The following is a 19,697-nucleotide window of genomic DNA, read 5'->3' as shown; positions in this document are numbered from 1 at the left end:
TATATCATACACAATACTGTCTACCTTCGTCTAAAAACGATTCGCCTCAGCTCAGTAGTGAATGGATTAGAGGGAGCTCCATGTGAAGGATTAATGCGACCAGATGCTGCAGATGAACAAGCCTTTTGTTCACTTTAGCCTCACCAGTGTCACACAGGCATCAGGGGCAGCAGACGGGCAGCGCCTCTGTGCTCGCTCCAGATGTTACACAGGAAACATTTCAGCTTTGCACATGTGGATTTCCACGCTGCTGATGCTGCGCTACAGCCGCACCGAGGAGCGCATCCTCCCGCATTACACACGACATGAGCAGGCTTACCTTGAAATGCATGTTTATGAGTGCACGACTCTTCTCGCGCAGTCTGCCGTTGTTCGCGTGTGTCGGAGGAAAGGTTAGAATTGTGTTGGAGCATCGGAGGATGCGGTTGGTTAGCGCCCTCCCGAGATGGAGAGAGCCGGGTTGTAGCCCGATCGGCGTAAGCTCCGGTATGGAGGGTGATCAGTGCCTCATTGCCACTAAAGGGGATTGTGGATTTAAGTTTCAGACCTGGGAAACAAAATTATATATTTTATTGAAAAAATTATATATTTTATTGAAAACCAAAAAAAAACTGAACAATATAATATATATATATACACACATATATTCAGTGGTGGTTCTACATTGAGTTACTCCCTGGGCGAGACCCCCTCCGAGCTCTCCCGAGCTTATTTGGAAGATTCATTAGTGTATTGCACTATACGATACACTTTCTATCCCCCCCAGCCCCCTTTTCCGTTTCTATTTGGGAAACCCAGAGGTGAACTGTCCCCAGCCTGCCCCTCCCCTTCTCACACAGCCTCTGTGCACCGTGCGGCACCTTCTCAGCAAGCAGTGGCGCCTGCAGCAGCTGCAGGGGGCGCCAATTTGCCAATTTCCTTTTTTTTTTTTAAGTGCTCGTACCACCCCCCACGTGACCTGAAAAAAATGTCGCCCCGGTTCGCCCGTGCCAAAAACCGCCACTGCATACATTGTTTTTTTATAGAGACCCATGTTCATCCTTTACTTTTCGATGGATTGCCATGGTTTGATGATTAACATTAAAGCTAGGGTTGGTAATCTTGGAGAAGCTAGCAATAGCAGATTGCACTTTGAAAAGATGAAACTAATACATCCCACCCCCCCTTCCCATTGGTCCTTGAATCAAAGCTGCACCCATATAAGTGTGCACTGCCTGACAACTGATAGAGGCTGCAGATTTCCTTTTAACATTTTTGTGTCTGCCACATATTAGAAACACCATCAACACACCCACTCACTCACAGTGAATCCTGCTGAGGATCCCCCAATGTGTTGTCATGGGCTCATTCAGACATAATCCAGAGTTTTTACAAAGCAGCTGGCAGTAGAAATTGTGGAAAAGGTCGCAGAAAGTGCATTGCCTCCTACTTGGACATTTGGGTTTTCACATGCAGCCCCGATTGAAGCTCGACATCTAAATGGCCAAGTGTTACACAACTTGCTTGTAGACTTGGCTGCAGAACGAGAAAAAACAATCCCCAGTTGTGTCTTTATCTGGAAGGAAACATACCAAGACGCACACACAATTGGCTTGAAGATAAGATATGCACAGACACACTAAGTGAGTCGTTACTGGGAATGGGACATGCACACGCCTGTATTGTTTATCAAAGGATATAAAAGCTGTAGTAGCTTTTGGAATGAACCACAATTCTGCCTCTGTGTATACTTCATGAGACTTCTCTTCAACACCCCTCGGAAGAATGCCAAGAGATTCTCTGAAATTCAGTGAACATCTGAAAGTAGCTATAGAGTGGTGTTCTACATGTTTATTGTCTCCATGTTCAGCTTCTCCGTTGCCGTTTGTGCTTGGTACTAATCACTTCTTATACATAAACTCTGCCTGCAGGAGAAATCCTCTGAACCAATGATGTTCTACCCCTGTGGTGCTATCAGCTTTGGACCAATTGTTGTGCTGAACAATCCAGCTGACTCAGCAGTTGACAACTACCACTATGACTGATGACAATATCTGTGGCTTGACCAAGACCTCAAACAATTTAACAAGAAAGGCATTCGACAGAGCGCATTCCTCCATCAAGGCCCAACAATCATCCTGCAGCAAATTTCACCCACTCATAGATATCCGTCTCCTTAATATTCCTGATTTATTTGTCATTAAGGTCCATTAATTATTCCCTGAGGTTTTGGCTCATTTCACTTCCTTACACCAAATTTTGTGGAAAACTCCTCAGTTGTTTTTGTGTTTACAACAAATATACTGTATCCATGTTCAGAAGATGGAAACCAATATGAGGAGGCTTCAACAGTCTGACTTGGCTTAAAATGCATTTTGATCCAGATTGTATCTTGGTAAATGTATCCTGTTTACATTTACACCAGGTCATGTGTCCACATTGAGATCCAAACATCCACCTCACACTAACACATCCAGAAAAACAAAACGACAATTAAAAAAGAAAATACACACAATAAAAACAGAAGAAGAAGATGACACCTTGTTGTGTTTTCATGGTTTTCAATTAATCCCATCTTCAGTCCATCCATGATAATCTTTAATAACATCCATTGTTGATGACTGAGGATATTTGCTTCATGTGTTTGCTAGCTGCCTGGCTGCTGTTGCTTTGCTGATTTGAAACAGTCAAATACAATTATTTTTTTCTGTCCACATAGTTTTTAATTATTATTACAGAAAGGGAGACACTTTCAATGCACATATGGAATCGGACTTTTGTTTTAAGAAAGAGTTAACGCATAACCAAGGTTTGAGTGTTACATCATGTTTACAGCTTTGTTAGTATATAACCTTCATGAACTCTGCTAACTCTACCTTACTACTGGTTATGTCTTTCAGCCAAACACTTCCAATTGAGTGTGTTATGATCTGCAGTTATTATTCCCTCTTTTATTTTGAAGTTAGTCTTGGCTTGTCTGTATTCATTTTCCATGCTCCCCATCCTCTTTGTCTACTGTCAAAGTGACATCACCATAGGGTGTGGCTATTCTGAGAAAACAGAAGTGAAAGTATGAACTTGCTCAGCCCGGTTTAAACTGGTTTTGACAGGGGAAGGAAGAGCAAACGGAGCCATGGCGTCTGCTTCGTACGCAGAAGATTTGACTTGTTCCGTGTGCCTGGCATTGTTCACTGATCCTGTAGTGCTCCTATGTGGCCACTCTTTCTGCAGAGAGTGTATTACTCTTTCTCTGAGTTCACAGCATCAGTGTCCACAGTGTAGAGCAGATATTCCAAAAGAGGGGAAATGTCTTCCAACCAATCTCAGTTTGAAAAGTCTTGTTGAAAAAGAAGTCAACAAGAGGAGAGAGGAAGGAAATGTCAAAGAGGTAAGTCTGTCACCTCTTTCTTCAGTTATCACTGCAATGGGATGCAACCAACTACTCAATTATTTAGATAACTGAATCACTTTTCCAGTCATTTTTAAATAAACTATTTTCCGGTTTTGAGCTTATCAAATATGAGGATTTGCTACTTTTCTTTGTCCTTTATCACAATGTATCTCTTTGTTCTATGAAGACAAAACAACTGAAACATTACATTTAAACCAAAAGATAAGCTGGGATAATATTAGTTATTGTTATTTGCAGCCCCACATTTGTGTCATTAATTTTGCTCTCTGTCTTTGTATTGTAACATTTAATTATTGATTTCAAAGGTTGATGAATGGCAGTGCTCTGAACACGAAGAAAGGCTGAAGCTGTTCTGCGTCACAGATCAGCAGTTAGTTTGTATCATATGCCGTGACGGGGAAAAGCACCAAGGGCACAAGTTTAAACCAGTCAAAGAAGCAGTGGCACCTTTGAGGGAGAAGTTGGAGGCATATGTGCCACACATTGCTGATGATGTCATTGCTACAGAGATGCTGGCCAACACACAGAGGGAGGAGATAGCAAAAACCAAAAACAAGGCTCAGCAGCTGACGACCCAGATCAGCAGACAGTTTGAAGAGATGCACCAGTTCCTGAGGAGGAGAGAAGAGGAGATCAAGAATGAACTGAAACAAAAAGAGGAAGCTGCTGTGGAGAAAATGAGCGACACATTAAATACCATGGAAACTGCTTTGTTTGAGACCAGAGTTCTAGAAGAACATGTAGCGTCTGTTCTGGATATCACAGACCCTGAGAGGTTCATAAAGAGCTGGACTGAGAATAACAGCAGGGTGTCTCTTGAACATTTATTCAGACCCAGAGCCAATGAATTAAAAGTGGTAAATGCCTCTCTCTCTTTGGGGCCTTATGAAAGTCACCTGCAGTTCTTCATGTGGAAGGAGATGCTTCAGGTCATTCAGCCCCGAGCAGAACTGCTGTCACTCAAAAGTGACGTTAAAAACATAACAGTGTCTGATGACGGGAGGAATTTGATGTATAGTCCCATAATCATCAAAGCTCAGTGTTGCAACCAAATGTGTCAGTCTTTAGGATTTGTACAAAGGGGTTCAGTTCATAGATCCTTTGGATCCAACTCTTTCGAAAGGGGTTCAGTTCCTAGATCCTTTGGATCCAACTCTTTCAGTTTCAATGAAACTTGCAGGGAGGACAGCTCAGCACGTTATGCTTCTGCATTCAGCTCCAATAACTTCACCTCAGGGCAGCATTACTGGGAAATAGAGGTTGGAAAACAGAACTATTGGAAAGTAGGATTAAGACAAAATTACTTGAGCTATAATGAACAAGAATATGTCACATCAGATCCACCCACAAAGTTAACACTGACAAGAAGACCACAGAAGATTGGGATTTACCTAGACTGCCTATCAAAGAAGCTATCATTCTATGATGCAGAAAACATGACTCATATTCACACCATGAGTGCATTCGTGCCCGCAGAAGCATATTTTGAATACAAATTTAGTCAGGCAGCAGATCATAACCCCCTCAGAGTGTGCTGGTTCTAGAGTCTGGGATAATGGGGCAACTGGTCTTCTCATGCCACACTGTCTGTTAAAACTCCACAAAGTCATCGCCCTCTTTTGAGACGGTGACGAGCCTGTGTACAGATGGGAGGTGGAACAGATGGGCCTCTGGTGTGGACACCGAAATCTGGAACTGATTATGCTCAAAACTGTTGAGATGACTCAAGAGAAGCGTGAGATGTTGAGATGATGATTTCATTAAGGAGGGAGGAAGAGAGCCGACTCAGATGCTTATTCTGAAAACCAACAAGCACATCGGATAGAGGAGTTGTTCAGTCTTCGCCTTATTATCTTTTACGTGAGATTTTGCTTCCTCATTTTTGCTCCTTTCTTTTTTTTCATGTATTTACCCTTGTGCAGCACATGATTTTTTATGTCACCTTACTAATCTGCAAAATATAAAATTATTTGTTGTGCAACATGTCTTGGGCAGAATAGACCATTAGTGTGGCTGTGTAATAGTAGACACTCTGTAACTTACAATAATAATAATGATAAACAAAAGTTAAATAATTATGCTATGTTGCGTAATCTACGAAGGATTTATGAAAAAAACGACAACTTGTGTGTTGCTGTGTATTTTTCCTTCAGCGAGAAGTTTGTGCTTCACTGTAGAGAATGTTGTAAATACACTGAGTCTGAAACTAAATGGTTGAAGAGGGAATGTTTCTTTGTGCTCATGTGATGATCTATTGGGATTGTGATTGATTTTGTGCAACTGATATGCAAAAAAAATAAATAATTAAAAGAACCTGTTTATTTCAACATTTTTTAAAGCAAATTCTCTTGCATATACTGAAATAAAGAAAATCTACTACTACTACTACTTTAGATCACTGTATTTTTAATGGCAGGGGAAAGGGCACTAGACACAACATTTGGACATAAGAGGGACATGACCTGGATGAGATTAACACTGCAGTATGTCCACAGCAGTATGTCCACTGTAGTCTTCTGAAAGATACATCATAATATTTATTTTTCAGACCATGTGAAAATATAACACATATAAAGAAAAAAAAAAAGCATTGAGCAAATACATGTTATTGGTAATATTAATACTTTTAGGAGACTGTGGATTGAGTTTCTATTGCTGGGAAACAATTTTAGTGTTATGATGCAAAAGTTGATCCTATGAGGTCTTGTAGTTGCAATAGTTTATTTTCACTGCAAGCTCAACTGCTGTGCTGAGCTGGATGTCACCAGAGAGAACTGTTGAGTCTGGAGTCTGGAGAAAGTGATATCAGTAAAAAGAAATGTGGGTTAACAAACAAGGAAAGAAAGAAAAAAAAAAAAAACCTGCAGTTTTAAAATCTTACCACTAGAGTGTGACATTACATTAATTTACTGTAGGCGTCTTACAAGGAAAGAGAAGATGTGTGAATACAAGCAGTACTTTTCTGTCTTTGTAGAGACGACCTGTGCAGGGTTGTAGAGATGACTGCACTGAGTGACATATGTGGGTGTGTCATTTCTGGGAAGTTGAGAGTTGAAAACCACAGCACAGTAAGTCATTCAGAGCAGAGAGGTAAACATCAGCCATGGCGACGTCAGGTCTTTACTCTGAACATTTGACTTGCTCTATCTGCCTCAGCATCTTCACTGACCCAGTGACTCTCATCTGCGGACACTCTTTCTGCCGACGCTGTATCGTCAATGGTGTGAACAAGCTGCATCGGTGTCCACAGTGTCGGACAGCTATTCCGGCGGAGGGGACGTGTCTTCAAACCAGCCACATTCTGAAAGGCCTCGCTGAAAAGGCCAAAGAAGAAGAGAAGATGATGCAAACGAGAGCGCACAAGAAAGCAGAGGTGTGTTTCATAAGAAAATATATTTCCTGTGCTTGTATGTTGCCACAACAGAAAGATGTTACCAATTTTTGACATTTTTACATAATATTCAATGTTTTGTACATAATGTTTTAATGCCAAATATCACATGTTCAGTACACAGTCAATTGCGTTCAAGTGTTTATTTAGCCAGCTACTTAGCTTTTGAGCTTTTAAGCACTCGGAGTGCACCTGTACCTGCATTCAGGGTGTGTCCAAATCCAGTTATGTTCGTTTAACTGGAAATAAAACAGTTTGCTGTGCCACATGTCCAAAACGTTGTTCTGTGCAATCTGTTTCTCGGAAGGTGGAAATTCCTCATGTGTGAAGTCACTGTTTTGACTTTGGTGTGTTCATAAGCAATATATGTATTTCGCGCATGTGAATACCAATTTGATCATCTTGTCGGCTTCACACTTGGAATGTGAGTTGTCAGTTGCCTAAGAAAGTGCAGTGTTGAGTTAAGTGCAATTCGGACAAGGGATAAGTTCAATTTAATACTTAATAAGACAATGGCTCTAGTACATTCACGACAGTAAATCCAAAAAGTATTATTCAGCATTTCTGTAAAACCTATGTTCCATAAGAGTATGGCTGCTTATCCACTACCTTAAAAACACCTTTTGCGTTTGTTTTTAGAGTGCTCACCTGTACTCTGGGACCACCTCAAATTGTGGTGATCAGATCTCAGATGTGTCCTCCTTCAGAATGGATGTTAACACTGGGTCTGAATGGAGCCTTATACTGTTCAGTTTTTTCAGGATTGTACCAAAAAACTGTCAAAGGGTCTTGAGCTTCACTGCCGACTGGAGTCTCTACCGAGAGTGAGACAGCTATCTATGAATGGGTCAAACATCTTTTGAAAAATCTTTTATGTTCCATCGAGAGCTCCAACAATGAATTTGTTGGCCGATGAAAGACTTTTATTTATCAGTGTTTATATTTGCTGATAAGCACCAGTATGAAGACTTTGCTTTTAAATTAAAATCAGTGTGATAATGTTTAAATATATTCAGTGACAGATATATCAGTATCTGACATTTTTTACTTACCAATATTAGCATTGGCCCTCAGAAATCCATATCGGTCAGCTCTAGTTTCATCACCTCTCTGCTGCTGTATTAATACTTTGTTTTTTTTACAGGTGACTGAGTTGTGCCCTGAACACGAAGAAAGGCTGAAGCTGTTCTGTGTCACGGATCAGCAGTTCATTTGTACCATATGCTGTAATGGGGCGAAGCACAAAGGGCACAAGTTTACACCAGTAAAAGAAGCCGCTGCACCCTTGAGGAAGAAGTTGGAGAAATTTGGGCAACACATTGCTGATGATGTCAATGCTACAGAGAGCCTGGCCAACACACAGATGCAGGTGATGGCAAACACCGTAGACAAGGCTCAGCATCTGAGGACCCAGGTCAGTAAACAGTTTAAGGAGATGCACCAGTTTCTGAAGAAGAGAGAAAATGAGATCAAGAATGACCTGAAACACAAAGAAGAAAATGCTCTGGAGGAAATGGGCAGCACATTAAATACCATGGAAATTGCTTTGTCTGAGAGCAGAGTGCTGGAGGCAATGGTATCATCTGTTCTGGATATCACAGACTCTGAGAGGTTCATAAAGAGCTGGACTGAGAATAACGACACTCTAGAACATTTATTCAGACCCAGAGCCAAGGAATTACAAGTGGTAAATGCCTCTCTCTCTTTGGGGCCTTATGGAAGTCACCTGCAGTTCTTCATGTGGAAGGAGATGCTTCAGGTCATTCAGCCCCGAGCAGAACTGCTGTCACTCAAAACGAACAGCATGTATATAACGATATCTGATGATAGGCGGAGTTTGATGTCTACTCCCAAAAGCACAACAACGCTGCCAAATCCTATCTCGGATTATGACTTGATCAAATGGCTTGGTCAAACCAAGACTCCCTCTTCATTCGGCACCCCCAGAGGATTGGGCCAAATCATGAATCCTCCTTTGTTTGGCTCCTTCGGCCAAACCATGACTCCTCCTTTGCATTCAAGCACAAACCATGCATCCAGTGTCAATGAGTTCTCCTCAGGGCAGTATTACTGGGAGATAGATGTTGGGCACAGAGACTATTGGGAACTAGGAATAAAAGATCATTTCTTAAAATGTGATGATCGAAAGTATTCTACCAGTAGTCTGGATGTTATCACAGAGCTATCGTTTACAGGCAGACCTCGAAAGATCGGGATTTACCTAGACTGCTCATCCAATAAACTCACCTTCTATAATGCAGACAACATGTCACATATTTACACTTTAAGCTGTAGAATGATGTCCTCACCACTGTCTGCACATTTTAACATCCGACACAGAACACCAGATCCTAACCCCATGACGGTGTGCTATTACTGAAATGTGGCCAACAGGAAATCTTTGGAAAACACAAAGTCAAGATAAATGACACAAATATCGGTTGGAAAGTGTTTTATAATATTCTCTACGATATTCCATAGAAAAGTTCTGCATTATTTACAAAATATAATTGCTGTTAAATATTTTCAAGAATTCTGATGGAATTTGAAAAAAAAAAAGGTTTCGGAACTGTTTCCATTTTGTACTTTGACTCTGACGGCCCACCAATGACTTCTGTTGTGCATGAGCGGTGATTGACACTCAGTTTTTCCAGATTGCAATACAAGCTGTGGGTGGAGCCAGAGGTGGATGATTTTCTGCCTCATGTACTTGTGTCAGATCATTTTGAATATTTCAACAAATTTCACAAAAAGTTTGTTTGTTCTATGGAGATACAGAAGTGCTTATGTAGGTGGGACACACAACTTGTGGCATATGATGTGCTGTACAGTACTGACTACCAGCTAAATGAAGCTACATTTCTGAATTTGAAATTTGTTTCAAACCTTGAATGTTGTACGACTACAGAATTTGTGGTAGGGCGAGTTTACTGTCGTACTGAAGAGGCTTGATTTCAATGTGTCAAGCTGGTAAGTTTGAAGTTGTATTCCATAGATGTGTCTTTGTAGGAGATGTTTTATGAATTTGTGACGTGCAGAGAACTAAACAACCTAACAGCTCTTCAGTTGTCAAACATTTTTACTGTAAGTAGACTGTGGTGGGGTGTTGAGTGTCCAGTTGGCAGACAGGGGGCAGCAGTAGTAAACTCTGCTCACCCACTGCTCAGTGTGCATATCCACTTAAAAGGAAGGAACAATGTTATATTCCACATAAAGTAGCAAATATTTGTATGATTTAAAATTGACTTTAATAGTTTTATATTCTAACGAGGCTTCTCATGGAATGATTCTGTAATGTAAGATTTAATAATATTATCATTCTCATGCAAACCTTCTGTTTCTGAGGGTGAGGTTCACAGAGAGCGATTCCGAGATGTTGCCTATTCTGACCTTTCTTCGTTTTATTTCCATTTTACCTTTCTACTGTTATTCTGTCGATGGTTTCCCCAGTGACATTGTTGAATCAATAATTGTTAGACGACTGTTTGCTGTCCTGGCTCCTAAATGGTTGAACGAGCTCCTCATTGACATTAGGACAGCAGAAAGTCTACACATCTTCCGTCGTAGACTAAAGACACATCTCTTCCAACTACACCTTGGTGATGAAGATGATGTCTAATAACTAATTCAAAATGAATCAATAATATTATATAATATTAATATACAATATATATATAGTTTGAAGCAAAAATTGTATTTACTTGACACTTGTTGTTCTGGGTTTGTTAATTTTGATTTAATGCAGCATAATGTTGCTTTTTACACTTTGTAATACTATATATATTTCTTTTTTCATGTGTCTAAAATCCCCTGGTTGTAGCTCCAGCCAAGGGTGGAATAAAGAATATTTATTCTGTGAAAGCCAATTTGCCTTTGACCTCTTGTACTTTATCATAATAAATTCCTACCAGAGTAAATAAATGACTAGTTTATTTTTTGTATACATATATACATATATATATATATACATATGATCGGTTGAAGTTGAAACACTGCAACAAAAGTGTAATAAAATATTTAAAATAATAACATTTTACATAAAGCATGTGACACACATGAAACAAAAAGCAATGTCACATCATCTTAAACTGAGTGTGTACCATACTACAGTGATTTGAAAAGCACAGATCATGCTATCCTGCAGATCGGGGCCTCGGATCAAAAAACTCTGACTTGTCTTTGCCTATTTAGTGGTGGCAAAGAAATAAAAAATGAAAGGCAGCTACTGACAGCTGATGGTGTGTTTACTTCCTGGTTCTTTGGGTGGTGTGACTGTTTGTGTGTGTGCTTGCCCCGCTGCCACTCTGGGATCTGTACAGTGTGTGCTGCTGGCTGTGTGTGGGCCTCCCACCAACATGCAACTGCATTTTAAAGTCATAACACTCAACTGTTTCCGCTTACAAGGACCGGTTTGATCACCACTTCCCGACCAGAACGTCGTCTTACCTCATTCTTACCAGCTTGTTCTCAGCCTGTTTTTTGCTATACGCTCTGTGTTTGACCTCCTCTGTGCCTCAGTCTCTGCTTTATTTTAGCATTTATGAAACACCTTTTGAGTCTTTATTTTTTACAGCGATTTCACACTGAGTCACGTTAACCAGCTAACACACACATTCATAAATAACTTCTCTAACACTGTTTTCAGACATGAACTCCAGAGGATATCTCCACAATTGACTTTTTCTGGAGTTTGCCTTTAACAAACAACACAGCAGGAGAATCTCTGCTCAGACATGTTCACAACACAGAACTCTCCAGAGCTGAGAGTTCTGTAGCAGCAGGCAGAGGCGGAATGGAGATCACATGTTTGTTTTTTTACAGTATATCTACACTGGTGTCAGCTCTTATCCCCAAAAGCTTTCTTGACATTTTTGTCAATGCTTTTTCATCTTCTTTTTAAATTTCTTTCAGATCTACATTCACAGCCTCTCCATCCAATAGGAGAGGGATCCCTCACATGTGACTCTATCTGAGGTTTCTATGTAGTTTTTTTTCCTGTTAAAAGCTTTTTCCCTGTAGTTTTTCCTTACTCTCACTGAGGGTTAAGGACAGAGGATTGCACACATTGTTAAGTCCTCTCAGGCAAATATGTTTAAATATGGGCTATACAAATAAGATTTGATTGATTGATTAATTGTTGTAGTTGAAAGTATTAATTTATTTAAGACGTTTACTGAAGCAGTATTGTATGATCAAATAATTGGTTCACCCTCATTTTTTTATCAGTTAAAGCCCTTTGAGATAAATTGTGATTTGTGAATATGGGCTATACAAATACAATTTTATTTAAGACTAAATTACGTTGTGCTCGCAAAATCACTACATCATATAAAATCCTTTGTTTTGTGGATCTTCTCTTTTGACAAATCTGTTGGGGAGGAGGAGTTTTTTTTGTAATGCCACAGTTTCATCCATGGGGTCGTGGTTAAAGCAACAGAAGCACTTTGGTTAGGGATCAGGAAAGTTTATGGTCTTTGGCAAATGCAATTCAGAATCAGAATCAGAAATACTTTATTAATCCCCGGAGGGAAATTCAAACGTCACAGAGCTCCTGAGCAAGCGATGAAAAAGCAGGTATAGCAGTAAGAGTAAGGGCGAAGCGAAAAATGCAGTGTAATCAAAATAAATCAAATTAAACAGAAGACAAAAGTAAAAAGTAAAAAATGTGCATAAGTAGAAATAAATCTGCAATATAGATCAACATGACACGTAAGTTAAGTATACACAGCATACATGTTTAAGCTTTATTTACAAGTTGTCATTATACAGTTTGACCTCATCAGGCAGGAATGATTTCCTGTGTCGTTCTGTCGAGCAGTGTGGATGGATGAGTCTGTCACTGAACGAGCTGCAGAAGCTAATCAAGACATTATGCAGAGGGTGTGAATAAAACACCTGAGTCTGAGAACTTCAGGGCACAGTCTTTCCCAAACCTAAAAACCTATAGCAACTGTTAAAAAATAAATATGGGATATTTGGATCAGTACTGTCATCATCACGTTCTGTCTGTAAACCGGTGGTGTTTCATGGAGCAGTGTTCACACTCAACACAGCTGAGACAAGAGGAGGCCCTGAGCTGAAAGGTCAGCCCCGTCAAGACAGTTTTATAGGTCAGCGGAATTAATCCATGTGTCAAAGTCCACCGAAGTTGAGCATTACGCTTACAACTCACGTGGATTAATTCTCCTTTTATCACAGCCATTCCACTGGAGTGACTCGAGTTCGTTGCAGGATTTCACGGTGGGAAATCCTGGCGTGTCCAGGGTTTTAGACTGTTGCGGAGCTTTCTCCTCTGAGACTGCGGGGGTTCCAGTTATTGGAAATGCATGTCATTTCTAAAGTGAAGATGACAGACTTGTATATGTTTTTTTACATTTATCCTTTCATAAATAAAATAAGAAAAGCTATGCAGCCATAAAATATGGATGCAATAAAGATGAATGAATGGAGCTGCAAAGTCAGGAGAAATACACCACAAAAGAAGAGCACAGTTAGTAACTGTCCACCAAGGTGAGAGCAGGCTGTTGGTTGAAAATGTAATTAAACCTCTCATTTTGTGTATTATGTGCTCTCACTGCTATGTGAATGTATGAGGATATACAGCTAGTGTGTGCATGTTTGTGTGTGTGTGTGTCATTGTACCTCAAAGTCCAGAGTAAGCCACTTCATCTGTATAAGAAACTGCTGCCTGGTTAACCATGATTAATACCCACTGTATAGTTATCTGTGGTTTGGGCTGTGAGGCGCCAGGTCTACTGGTGTGAACCAGCAGAGTATCTTCATTAATCAAAGCGCGGAGCTGCTGTCTAGTTAGCATTCATCATGGACTGTATTATGATATTCAGATGATTCAGTGAGGGGGAGTGTGTGTGCTGAGCTGGCCTGAACAGAGAGAGGGAGAGGGTGGGCGGGAGCGAAGGGTGAACGAAATCAATGCATGCGGGGAAAGGCTGTTCTCAGCAGTAAGAGGCCCGGAGCTCCGTAATCGAGTCTCTTTCTGCAGAATTAATGAGAGGGCTTTTCATGTCGGGCAGGCTGAGGTGATCTGTCGACTTCCACCCCAACACCGGCCTAACAAACGGAGGAGATGGAGATGTAGGGGCCGGGGACTTACAAGGGATGATGAAGGCCAGACAAAAGAGGTGGATGAGCATGAGGCTGAGGCCTCCTCACACACCAGCACACACACGACTGAAAAAGACAATCAAAGTCAAACACACAACACAGGCACGAAGAGACAAAAAAAAAAAAAAATGCTGCAGGAAGAAGTAAAAGTAGAAATTGCATTGTCTAAAAAATAATCCATTAGTTATAAAACGTCTTGCAGATTGTTAATATTACATTTTGTTGTTGGATGTTGTTGTCTATGTGTAGACACTATAGCAAAGCTCTGCATCATATTTTATACGGCCGTCTTATTCTGAAAAGGTAACATACGTATACTGAAAGCTACAAGGCAAGCACATGCATATTAACAAGGGCATCAGTTCCCTATTAACTGCAGTAGAGGAGTCAAATACTTCAAACTGTATTCCTGTTTGTCTGTGACTTTATTTAGTTGTTTTCCCAAAATGTCCAATTAGTTACTTCAACTTTACAATCTCCCATTCATTCCACTTTAAGCTCCTAATTCAGCTACATTAATACATCTATATTTGTAGATGTTTTACTTTTGAATCCACTTCATTGATCTCAAAGGGTTATATTCTTTGTGGTAACACCAGAGTTTTAAACAGCAACGAGACGTGTCTCATCTGAAGCGGTAACAGTCTGGTACATTCTCATGTTGGTCGGATGGGCGGTCAGGCTCACGCTCAGGAGAAGGAACATTCACAACCTCAGGTGCAGGGCAGACTCACCTCCAGCTCTGTCATTACCCATAATGAAGTCAACACCATCAATTGGACAAGAGGAGGGGCAAGCGCAAAACTCATTCCACCTACCTGGGAATGAGACGAAGTGTATTCCAGGAGAAAAGACGACTGAGGCAGAACAATGTGCAATATACAGCATTATTTCATTATAACAACCAGTCTGACAGAGCCTGACTGGTCCTGGTCACTCTCTCTCCTCCCTCCTCCATTTTTCCCGCTCACCCCTACCGGTCGAGGCAAAGTGCTCCCTGTGGTAACTGTCGGGGTTCTTAATAATTTTGTGATATGTCAACCTTACTATGTAAAGCGCCTTCAGATAACGTGTGTTGCGATTTGGTGCATTACAAATGAAATTGAATCAAAGTGAATAACCAATTGCGGCTGTTGTGAACTCTCAGTATCAGTTCCACCTTGTGGTTGGTCAAAGTAAGTGTGGACATTGCCTCAGTAAAACCTTCCTTCCCTCAGAAAGGAGAAATAGCCACACGTGGCTCACACGCTGCCAACACAGTGGCTCACTGGCTGGGCTGTCTCTCTACACATTCGTACACCTGCTGATGAATAAGTGGAGTCCACTGTGTGCAATGTACCTGCTCCACAGGAGCAGAGGCAGTGCCTGAAGCACAGGGGAGAGGAGAGCAACACTACAAAGTAAACCAACCCCCGGCCCTGGGGCCATAATAGAGAGATGTAGTGAAAATCAAAAGTGCTACTATACCTACTATCACTTTTCCTTTTAATAACACTCAGCAAGAGTTTGGGAACAGAGCACATTCATTGTTACATTTTTTTAAATATAATAATTTCACATTCTTGCATGACATATCTGGTACCTTACAAATAACTCCCTTGTACAAATAATTCAATTCAATTTTATTTGTATAGCGCCAAATCATAATCTACATTATTTCAAGGCACTTTCCAGAGAAGGCCAGGACCTTAAAATCAAAATATAGAGAAACCCAACAGTTCCCACAATGAGCAAGCACTTAGGCGACTGATACAAACTAACTGCTGATCTAACAGGATTTTTTTTTAATACTCTTTTTCAGTATTTCTCACACACACACACACACACACACACACACACTTTCTAATCATCTGTCATCACAGTTGTGGATCAAACACATCTCTCCTCACTGCTCCAGCTTTATTGTAACAGTTGGACGTCCACTCAGGTTATTGCTCTATCTGTATAAAGAGGAGATGAGGAGGCCGGGGGAAACTTTACAATATTTCTTTATGAGGAGCAGGCACTCATGCACATTACATGGTGTGGATAATGTGCCATGTAAAAAGTGAAGTATTGCTTACAGTTGAGTGATGTAATGCCCCACAAATAATTCTATTTAGGCCTGATGAATATCGCAGCATGAATCCATCCCAGGCCGGCTTTATAGGGCAGTGAGTGATTTCTGTCGGTATGGTGGAGCAGAGGGAAATGTTTTACAGTGTTGAATGAGAGAAGCTGTATTTTTAGAGGCAACACAGAGGAAGAAAGAGTCAACTTTACACGATGACTTCTCCTGTTGGTCCTGATTGCATTTGATGTCTTGGCATTCTTAACTTCACCGTGTGCAGCGCTTGAAGGAATGTCAACAAGGTTCAGGTACTTCTCCCTGTTGAGCACTAGAGGGCCCACTCTGATCTCTGTACTGTCTTCTCTACAGTCCGTCACCCCCAGTATGAGATATTAGCCATCCTGCTGAAAACTCCCAATGATTTCCCCCTGTTCTTTGTAATTAAAAGGCTATTACTCACAGCAGACAGCGGATATGCAGTGTGTATTTGAGCGGACTGTATGTATCACTGCCACGCACTCTTCTTGACTGTTAACCGGGGGTAAGTATTATTGCTTTTACATTGATCTTGGTGACAGATAACTGCTATACCACAACAGAATGTAAGTAGAGAAGGGAGCTGAAGACAATTGGCGGAGCCTGTTATGGCTTCAGGAAACACTGAAGTATGAAAATAGAGACGGGCCTTCAAATGTGACATTTCACATTTTCTGCTGGTCACACACTGTAAAACTACCACGCTGCTATTAATCTTACTCTGCTTTCTTATTTCATTCACAGATGTAGTTTTTTGGGCTAATGCAATTGAAATATGACAAAAGGGCAAGAGCTTTTTTATTTGTGTATCTTCAGGTCAGAAAGTAATGAAAGTACTGGAAAGAACTGGGATATTTGCATGAATATTTTTGTGATTGCAACTTCAGTAATGTATACAACTACATATATCAGACCCAATGTATAAAACCAGATGAAAAAGCATTCGCATATAAAATAAAATTAAAGTAAAAGATTAATGTGAAAAATTAAAGGTAGTATAAAAATTAAATTCAATCAGCTGTACATATTGTATTTGTCTGATCATTGTACAGTTTTATGGGCCATTGAAATTACATGTATTTTATACATAAACCAATAATTTATATTTCTTTTAAAGTCTTTTAAAATTTTTAACTGACGCTGTCAGATAAATGTAGAGGAGAGGAAATTTTAAAAAGCATAAAATGATATAGATTATTTTAATTAAATGTATTCATTCCCTTTCCACAACTGATGGCACCTATAATTCAGTTTGTGTTGTTTCTGCATGTGGCATCATCAGCACACGCCTCGCTCATTAACCCAGCCGCTCTCCCCTCTCCTTCACTTCTCCTTCACCTCCTCTGACCTCCCCCCATCTCTCTGTCGAGGAGGGACTCTCCCTGACCTCCGGCAGCCTCGGCAGACACTCTACCACCAGACGGTCGGTCACACGACACGTGCACGGGGTCACAAAGTCGTCTAAGCTCCGGGGTCACCTCAGCCTCAGCTGCTGTCAGCGACTCTGGTCTGACAACCACGTTAAAAAATCTCACTCAATCTATGTGTGGATATGAGTGTCGGCCAACTTTCTTGAATAAAAAATGTAAGCCAGGTTTCAGATGGACAGATCAGAGCCGTAACAGGCTTTATTGTTGGCCAGTGTGAGATCTGGCAACAGAATCCTAATGGAGACATCCTGGGATGAGTCCAGTGTCACAGAGGCTTTAGAGAGGACATTGATCTGAGCCACCAGACTGAAGAGACACGTTTACAGAGACTGGGAGAGGTAAGAAGATAGAAGAATTAAATCGGTTTGTACAGTCCAATGGCTCCATTCAGTTTGTACAATATCTGTGCGTGTGATCTGCCCCCCCCCCCCCTCCCTCTGTGTGGGCCCCTGTGAGTGTGGCAGGAAGGAGGAGGTTATCCTTAAACTTATTAGAGCAGGTGCAGTGCATTGAAAATCCATTCAGAGTTGCTGTCACAGCGATTCTCTTCCATTGAATTAAGAGGGGTCAATCCTACAAATCAAGAGATTACACTGCAGGGAGATAGAGGACTAACTGCCTAGTGGTGTATGTTCAACACAAACACACGCTTGTAATAGTGAGGGACTTGTGAGCATAACCCCGACCCTTAGCTTTAACCTAAACTTTGTAACCTCAAACTGAACAGCCAAAATGTCCTTGTTTTTCCCAAATCTTCTCATTCAATGGTTGCCCTGCCACACACACACACATGCATGCACACACACACACACACACACAGTAAACCTTGTCTTGCATGACCATGCGGTGGTCGCTCTGTAGTCTAGCTGGCAGGCGAAGCAGAGGTGGATGTAATTGTGCTGAGTGGAACAATCTCGAGTTTGGGGACCACAGCATTCATCACATGCTCACACGTATACATACACTGCAGTAGCCCTGCGGCTCAGCCTGCTTTAATTATTACACGGCCAGCTAATCAATAGCAAAGAGGCTAATCCTATTTCATCCCTTCATATTCATTTATGCTGGTGTCAGATTTAAACTACCTGCGCTTTTCTTTATTCCCATCATGCTGTGTATGAGAGGGAGAGAGGGAGAGAGAGAGAGAGAGAGGGAGAGAGAGAGAGAGGTTCTAAATTTCAACTCAAGTGCTGTTGAGTTACATATTCTCAGTGAGTGTAAACTGAATCAGAGGAGTTATTTTGTAACACTTCATTTCAATGTTTAGCATATATAAGATGGAATATAGTGGCGTACACAATCAATTTATTTTCCACTTATTTATTTAATCATACATTAGAATATTTATATCTAGATCTATATATATATTTAGATCTATATTTATATATCATAACATAATAATGACTTTTATAATTACAATATTACAATAGCTAACACATACTGTGTATATATACTCAGACATGCTTAAAGTAAAAAGTTAGTCAATTATTTATTCATTTATACAAAACAACAGCAAACTCCATCTGCTGATGAAAGCCATGTGGCACATCTTACAGCTCCATAAACTAAAATATCTCTTAATCATACCTGGAGCTCAGAATGGAACTGATGTCATCAACAGTCGAGAGTGAAAGAATCGACTCATTTTGCTCATTTCATGTTTTGATTTATTGATCTCTGCTTTCATAGTTTTCTATTTTTTATATTATTTTTTTGCCTCATACTTGGCTTAGTCAGGCTTTTTACTTATATCGGCCATATGCTGGGTACATTAGACACATTGGTAATTTCAAGGATAAGGGAATATACAAAGGTTTGAATTCATTACTGTCAATATGGTCTAACCTTTTTTGAGATTTTCTGTTTAGGAATGCTTATTTTGAATCCATTATATATTTTTGGGTGGTTTAATTCTACAGGATTTGACACAAATTTCATGTCATAGTTTATTTGTTACGGTTTGCGGTGGCTGGAGCTAGAAGCAGACACAGAGAGGAACCGTTTGTGAATGCCTCGTGGCAGGCAGGCAACAGGCTGAAGGCTGGCAGGTTCAGCTCTGGTGATCCTGAGGTACAGAGAAAACAAAAAACAAGCAGGAGGTTCTTTCCTTTGAAAACACTAAGTGCGGCCGAGACCATGTATACCACAGGAGTGACTGTAACAATCTGGTGACGAGCAGGGGAGAGACCAGGGTTCTTGTAGTGCTGGTGATGAGGATGATTGAAGCAAGGTGTGGGACTCACGCCAGGTGCCAGGAGTAGAGGCCACGCCCAC

At 40.7% G+C, this 19,697-nt stretch overlaps 3 protein-coding genes across 3 annotated transcripts in view; 2 read left to right on the top strand and 1 right to left on the bottom strand.

Annotated features, from left to right (window-relative positions):
- Window positions 1–486, bottom strand: part of slco4a1 (solute carrier organic anion transporter family, member 4A1) — a 33,101-nt gene extending 32,615 nt beyond the window's left edge. The window contains exon 1 of the mRNA XM_069526909.1: window positions 320–486. The gene's annotated coding sequence lies outside the window, so the exon portion shown is untranslated. The remainder of the gene's footprint in view (window positions 1–319) is intronic.
- Window positions 487–3,036: 2,550 nt separating this feature from the next.
- Window positions 3,037–5,704, top strand: LOC109630546 (nuclear factor 7, ovary-like). The gene is made up of 2 exons (XM_020088809.2): window positions 3,037–3,367; window positions 3,697–5,704. The coding sequence occupies exons 1-2, from the start codon at window positions 3,113–3,115 to the stop codon at window positions 4,933–4,935; spliced, it is 1,494 nt and encodes a 497-aa protein (XP_019944368.2). The 5' UTR covers window positions 3,037–3,112; the 3' UTR covers window positions 4,936–5,704.
- Window positions 5,705–6,465: 761 nt separating this feature from the next.
- On the top strand, window positions 6,466–10,704 carry LOC109630597 (nuclear factor 7, ovary-like). The gene is made up of 2 exons (XM_069526907.1): window positions 6,466–6,764; window positions 7,927–10,704. Exons 1-2 carry the CDS (start codon window positions 6,495–6,497, stop codon window positions 9,160–9,162), a joined length of 1,506 nt encoding a protein of 501 aa, XP_069383008.1. The 5' UTR covers window positions 6,466–6,494; the 3' UTR covers window positions 9,163–10,704.
- Window positions 10,705–19,697: the final 8,993 nt, after the last annotated feature.

This window comes from Paralichthys olivaceus, chromosome 6, assembly GCF_024713975.1.
Source record: "Paralichthys olivaceus isolate ysfri-2021 chromosome 6, ASM2471397v2, whole genome shotgun sequence".
NCBI lineage: Eukaryota > Metazoa > Chordata > Actinopteri > Pleuronectiformes > Paralichthyidae > Paralichthys > Paralichthys olivaceus.
This window is presented reverse-complemented; position numbering and strand designations above follow the sequence as displayed.

Excerpts from the sequence above, each read along its gene's own strand:
- LOC109630546 (XM_020088809.2), top strand. The coding sequence starts at position 3,113 with ATGGCGTCTGCTTCGTACGCAGAAGATTTGACTTGTTCCGTGTGCCTG. Across the intron at positions 3,368-3,696 it reads AGGAAGGAAATGTCAAAGAG|GTTGATGAATGGCAGTGCTC; the intron begins GTAAGTCTGTCA and ends TTGATTTCAAAG.
- LOC109630597 (XM_069526907.1), top strand. The coding sequence starts at position 6,495 with ATGGCGACGTCAGGTCTTTACTCTGAACATTTGACTTGCTCTATCTGC. Across the intron at positions 6,765-7,926 it reads GAGCGCACAAGAAAGCAGAG|GTGACTGAGTTGTGCCCTGA; the intron begins GTGTGTTTCATA and ends TTTTTTTTACAG.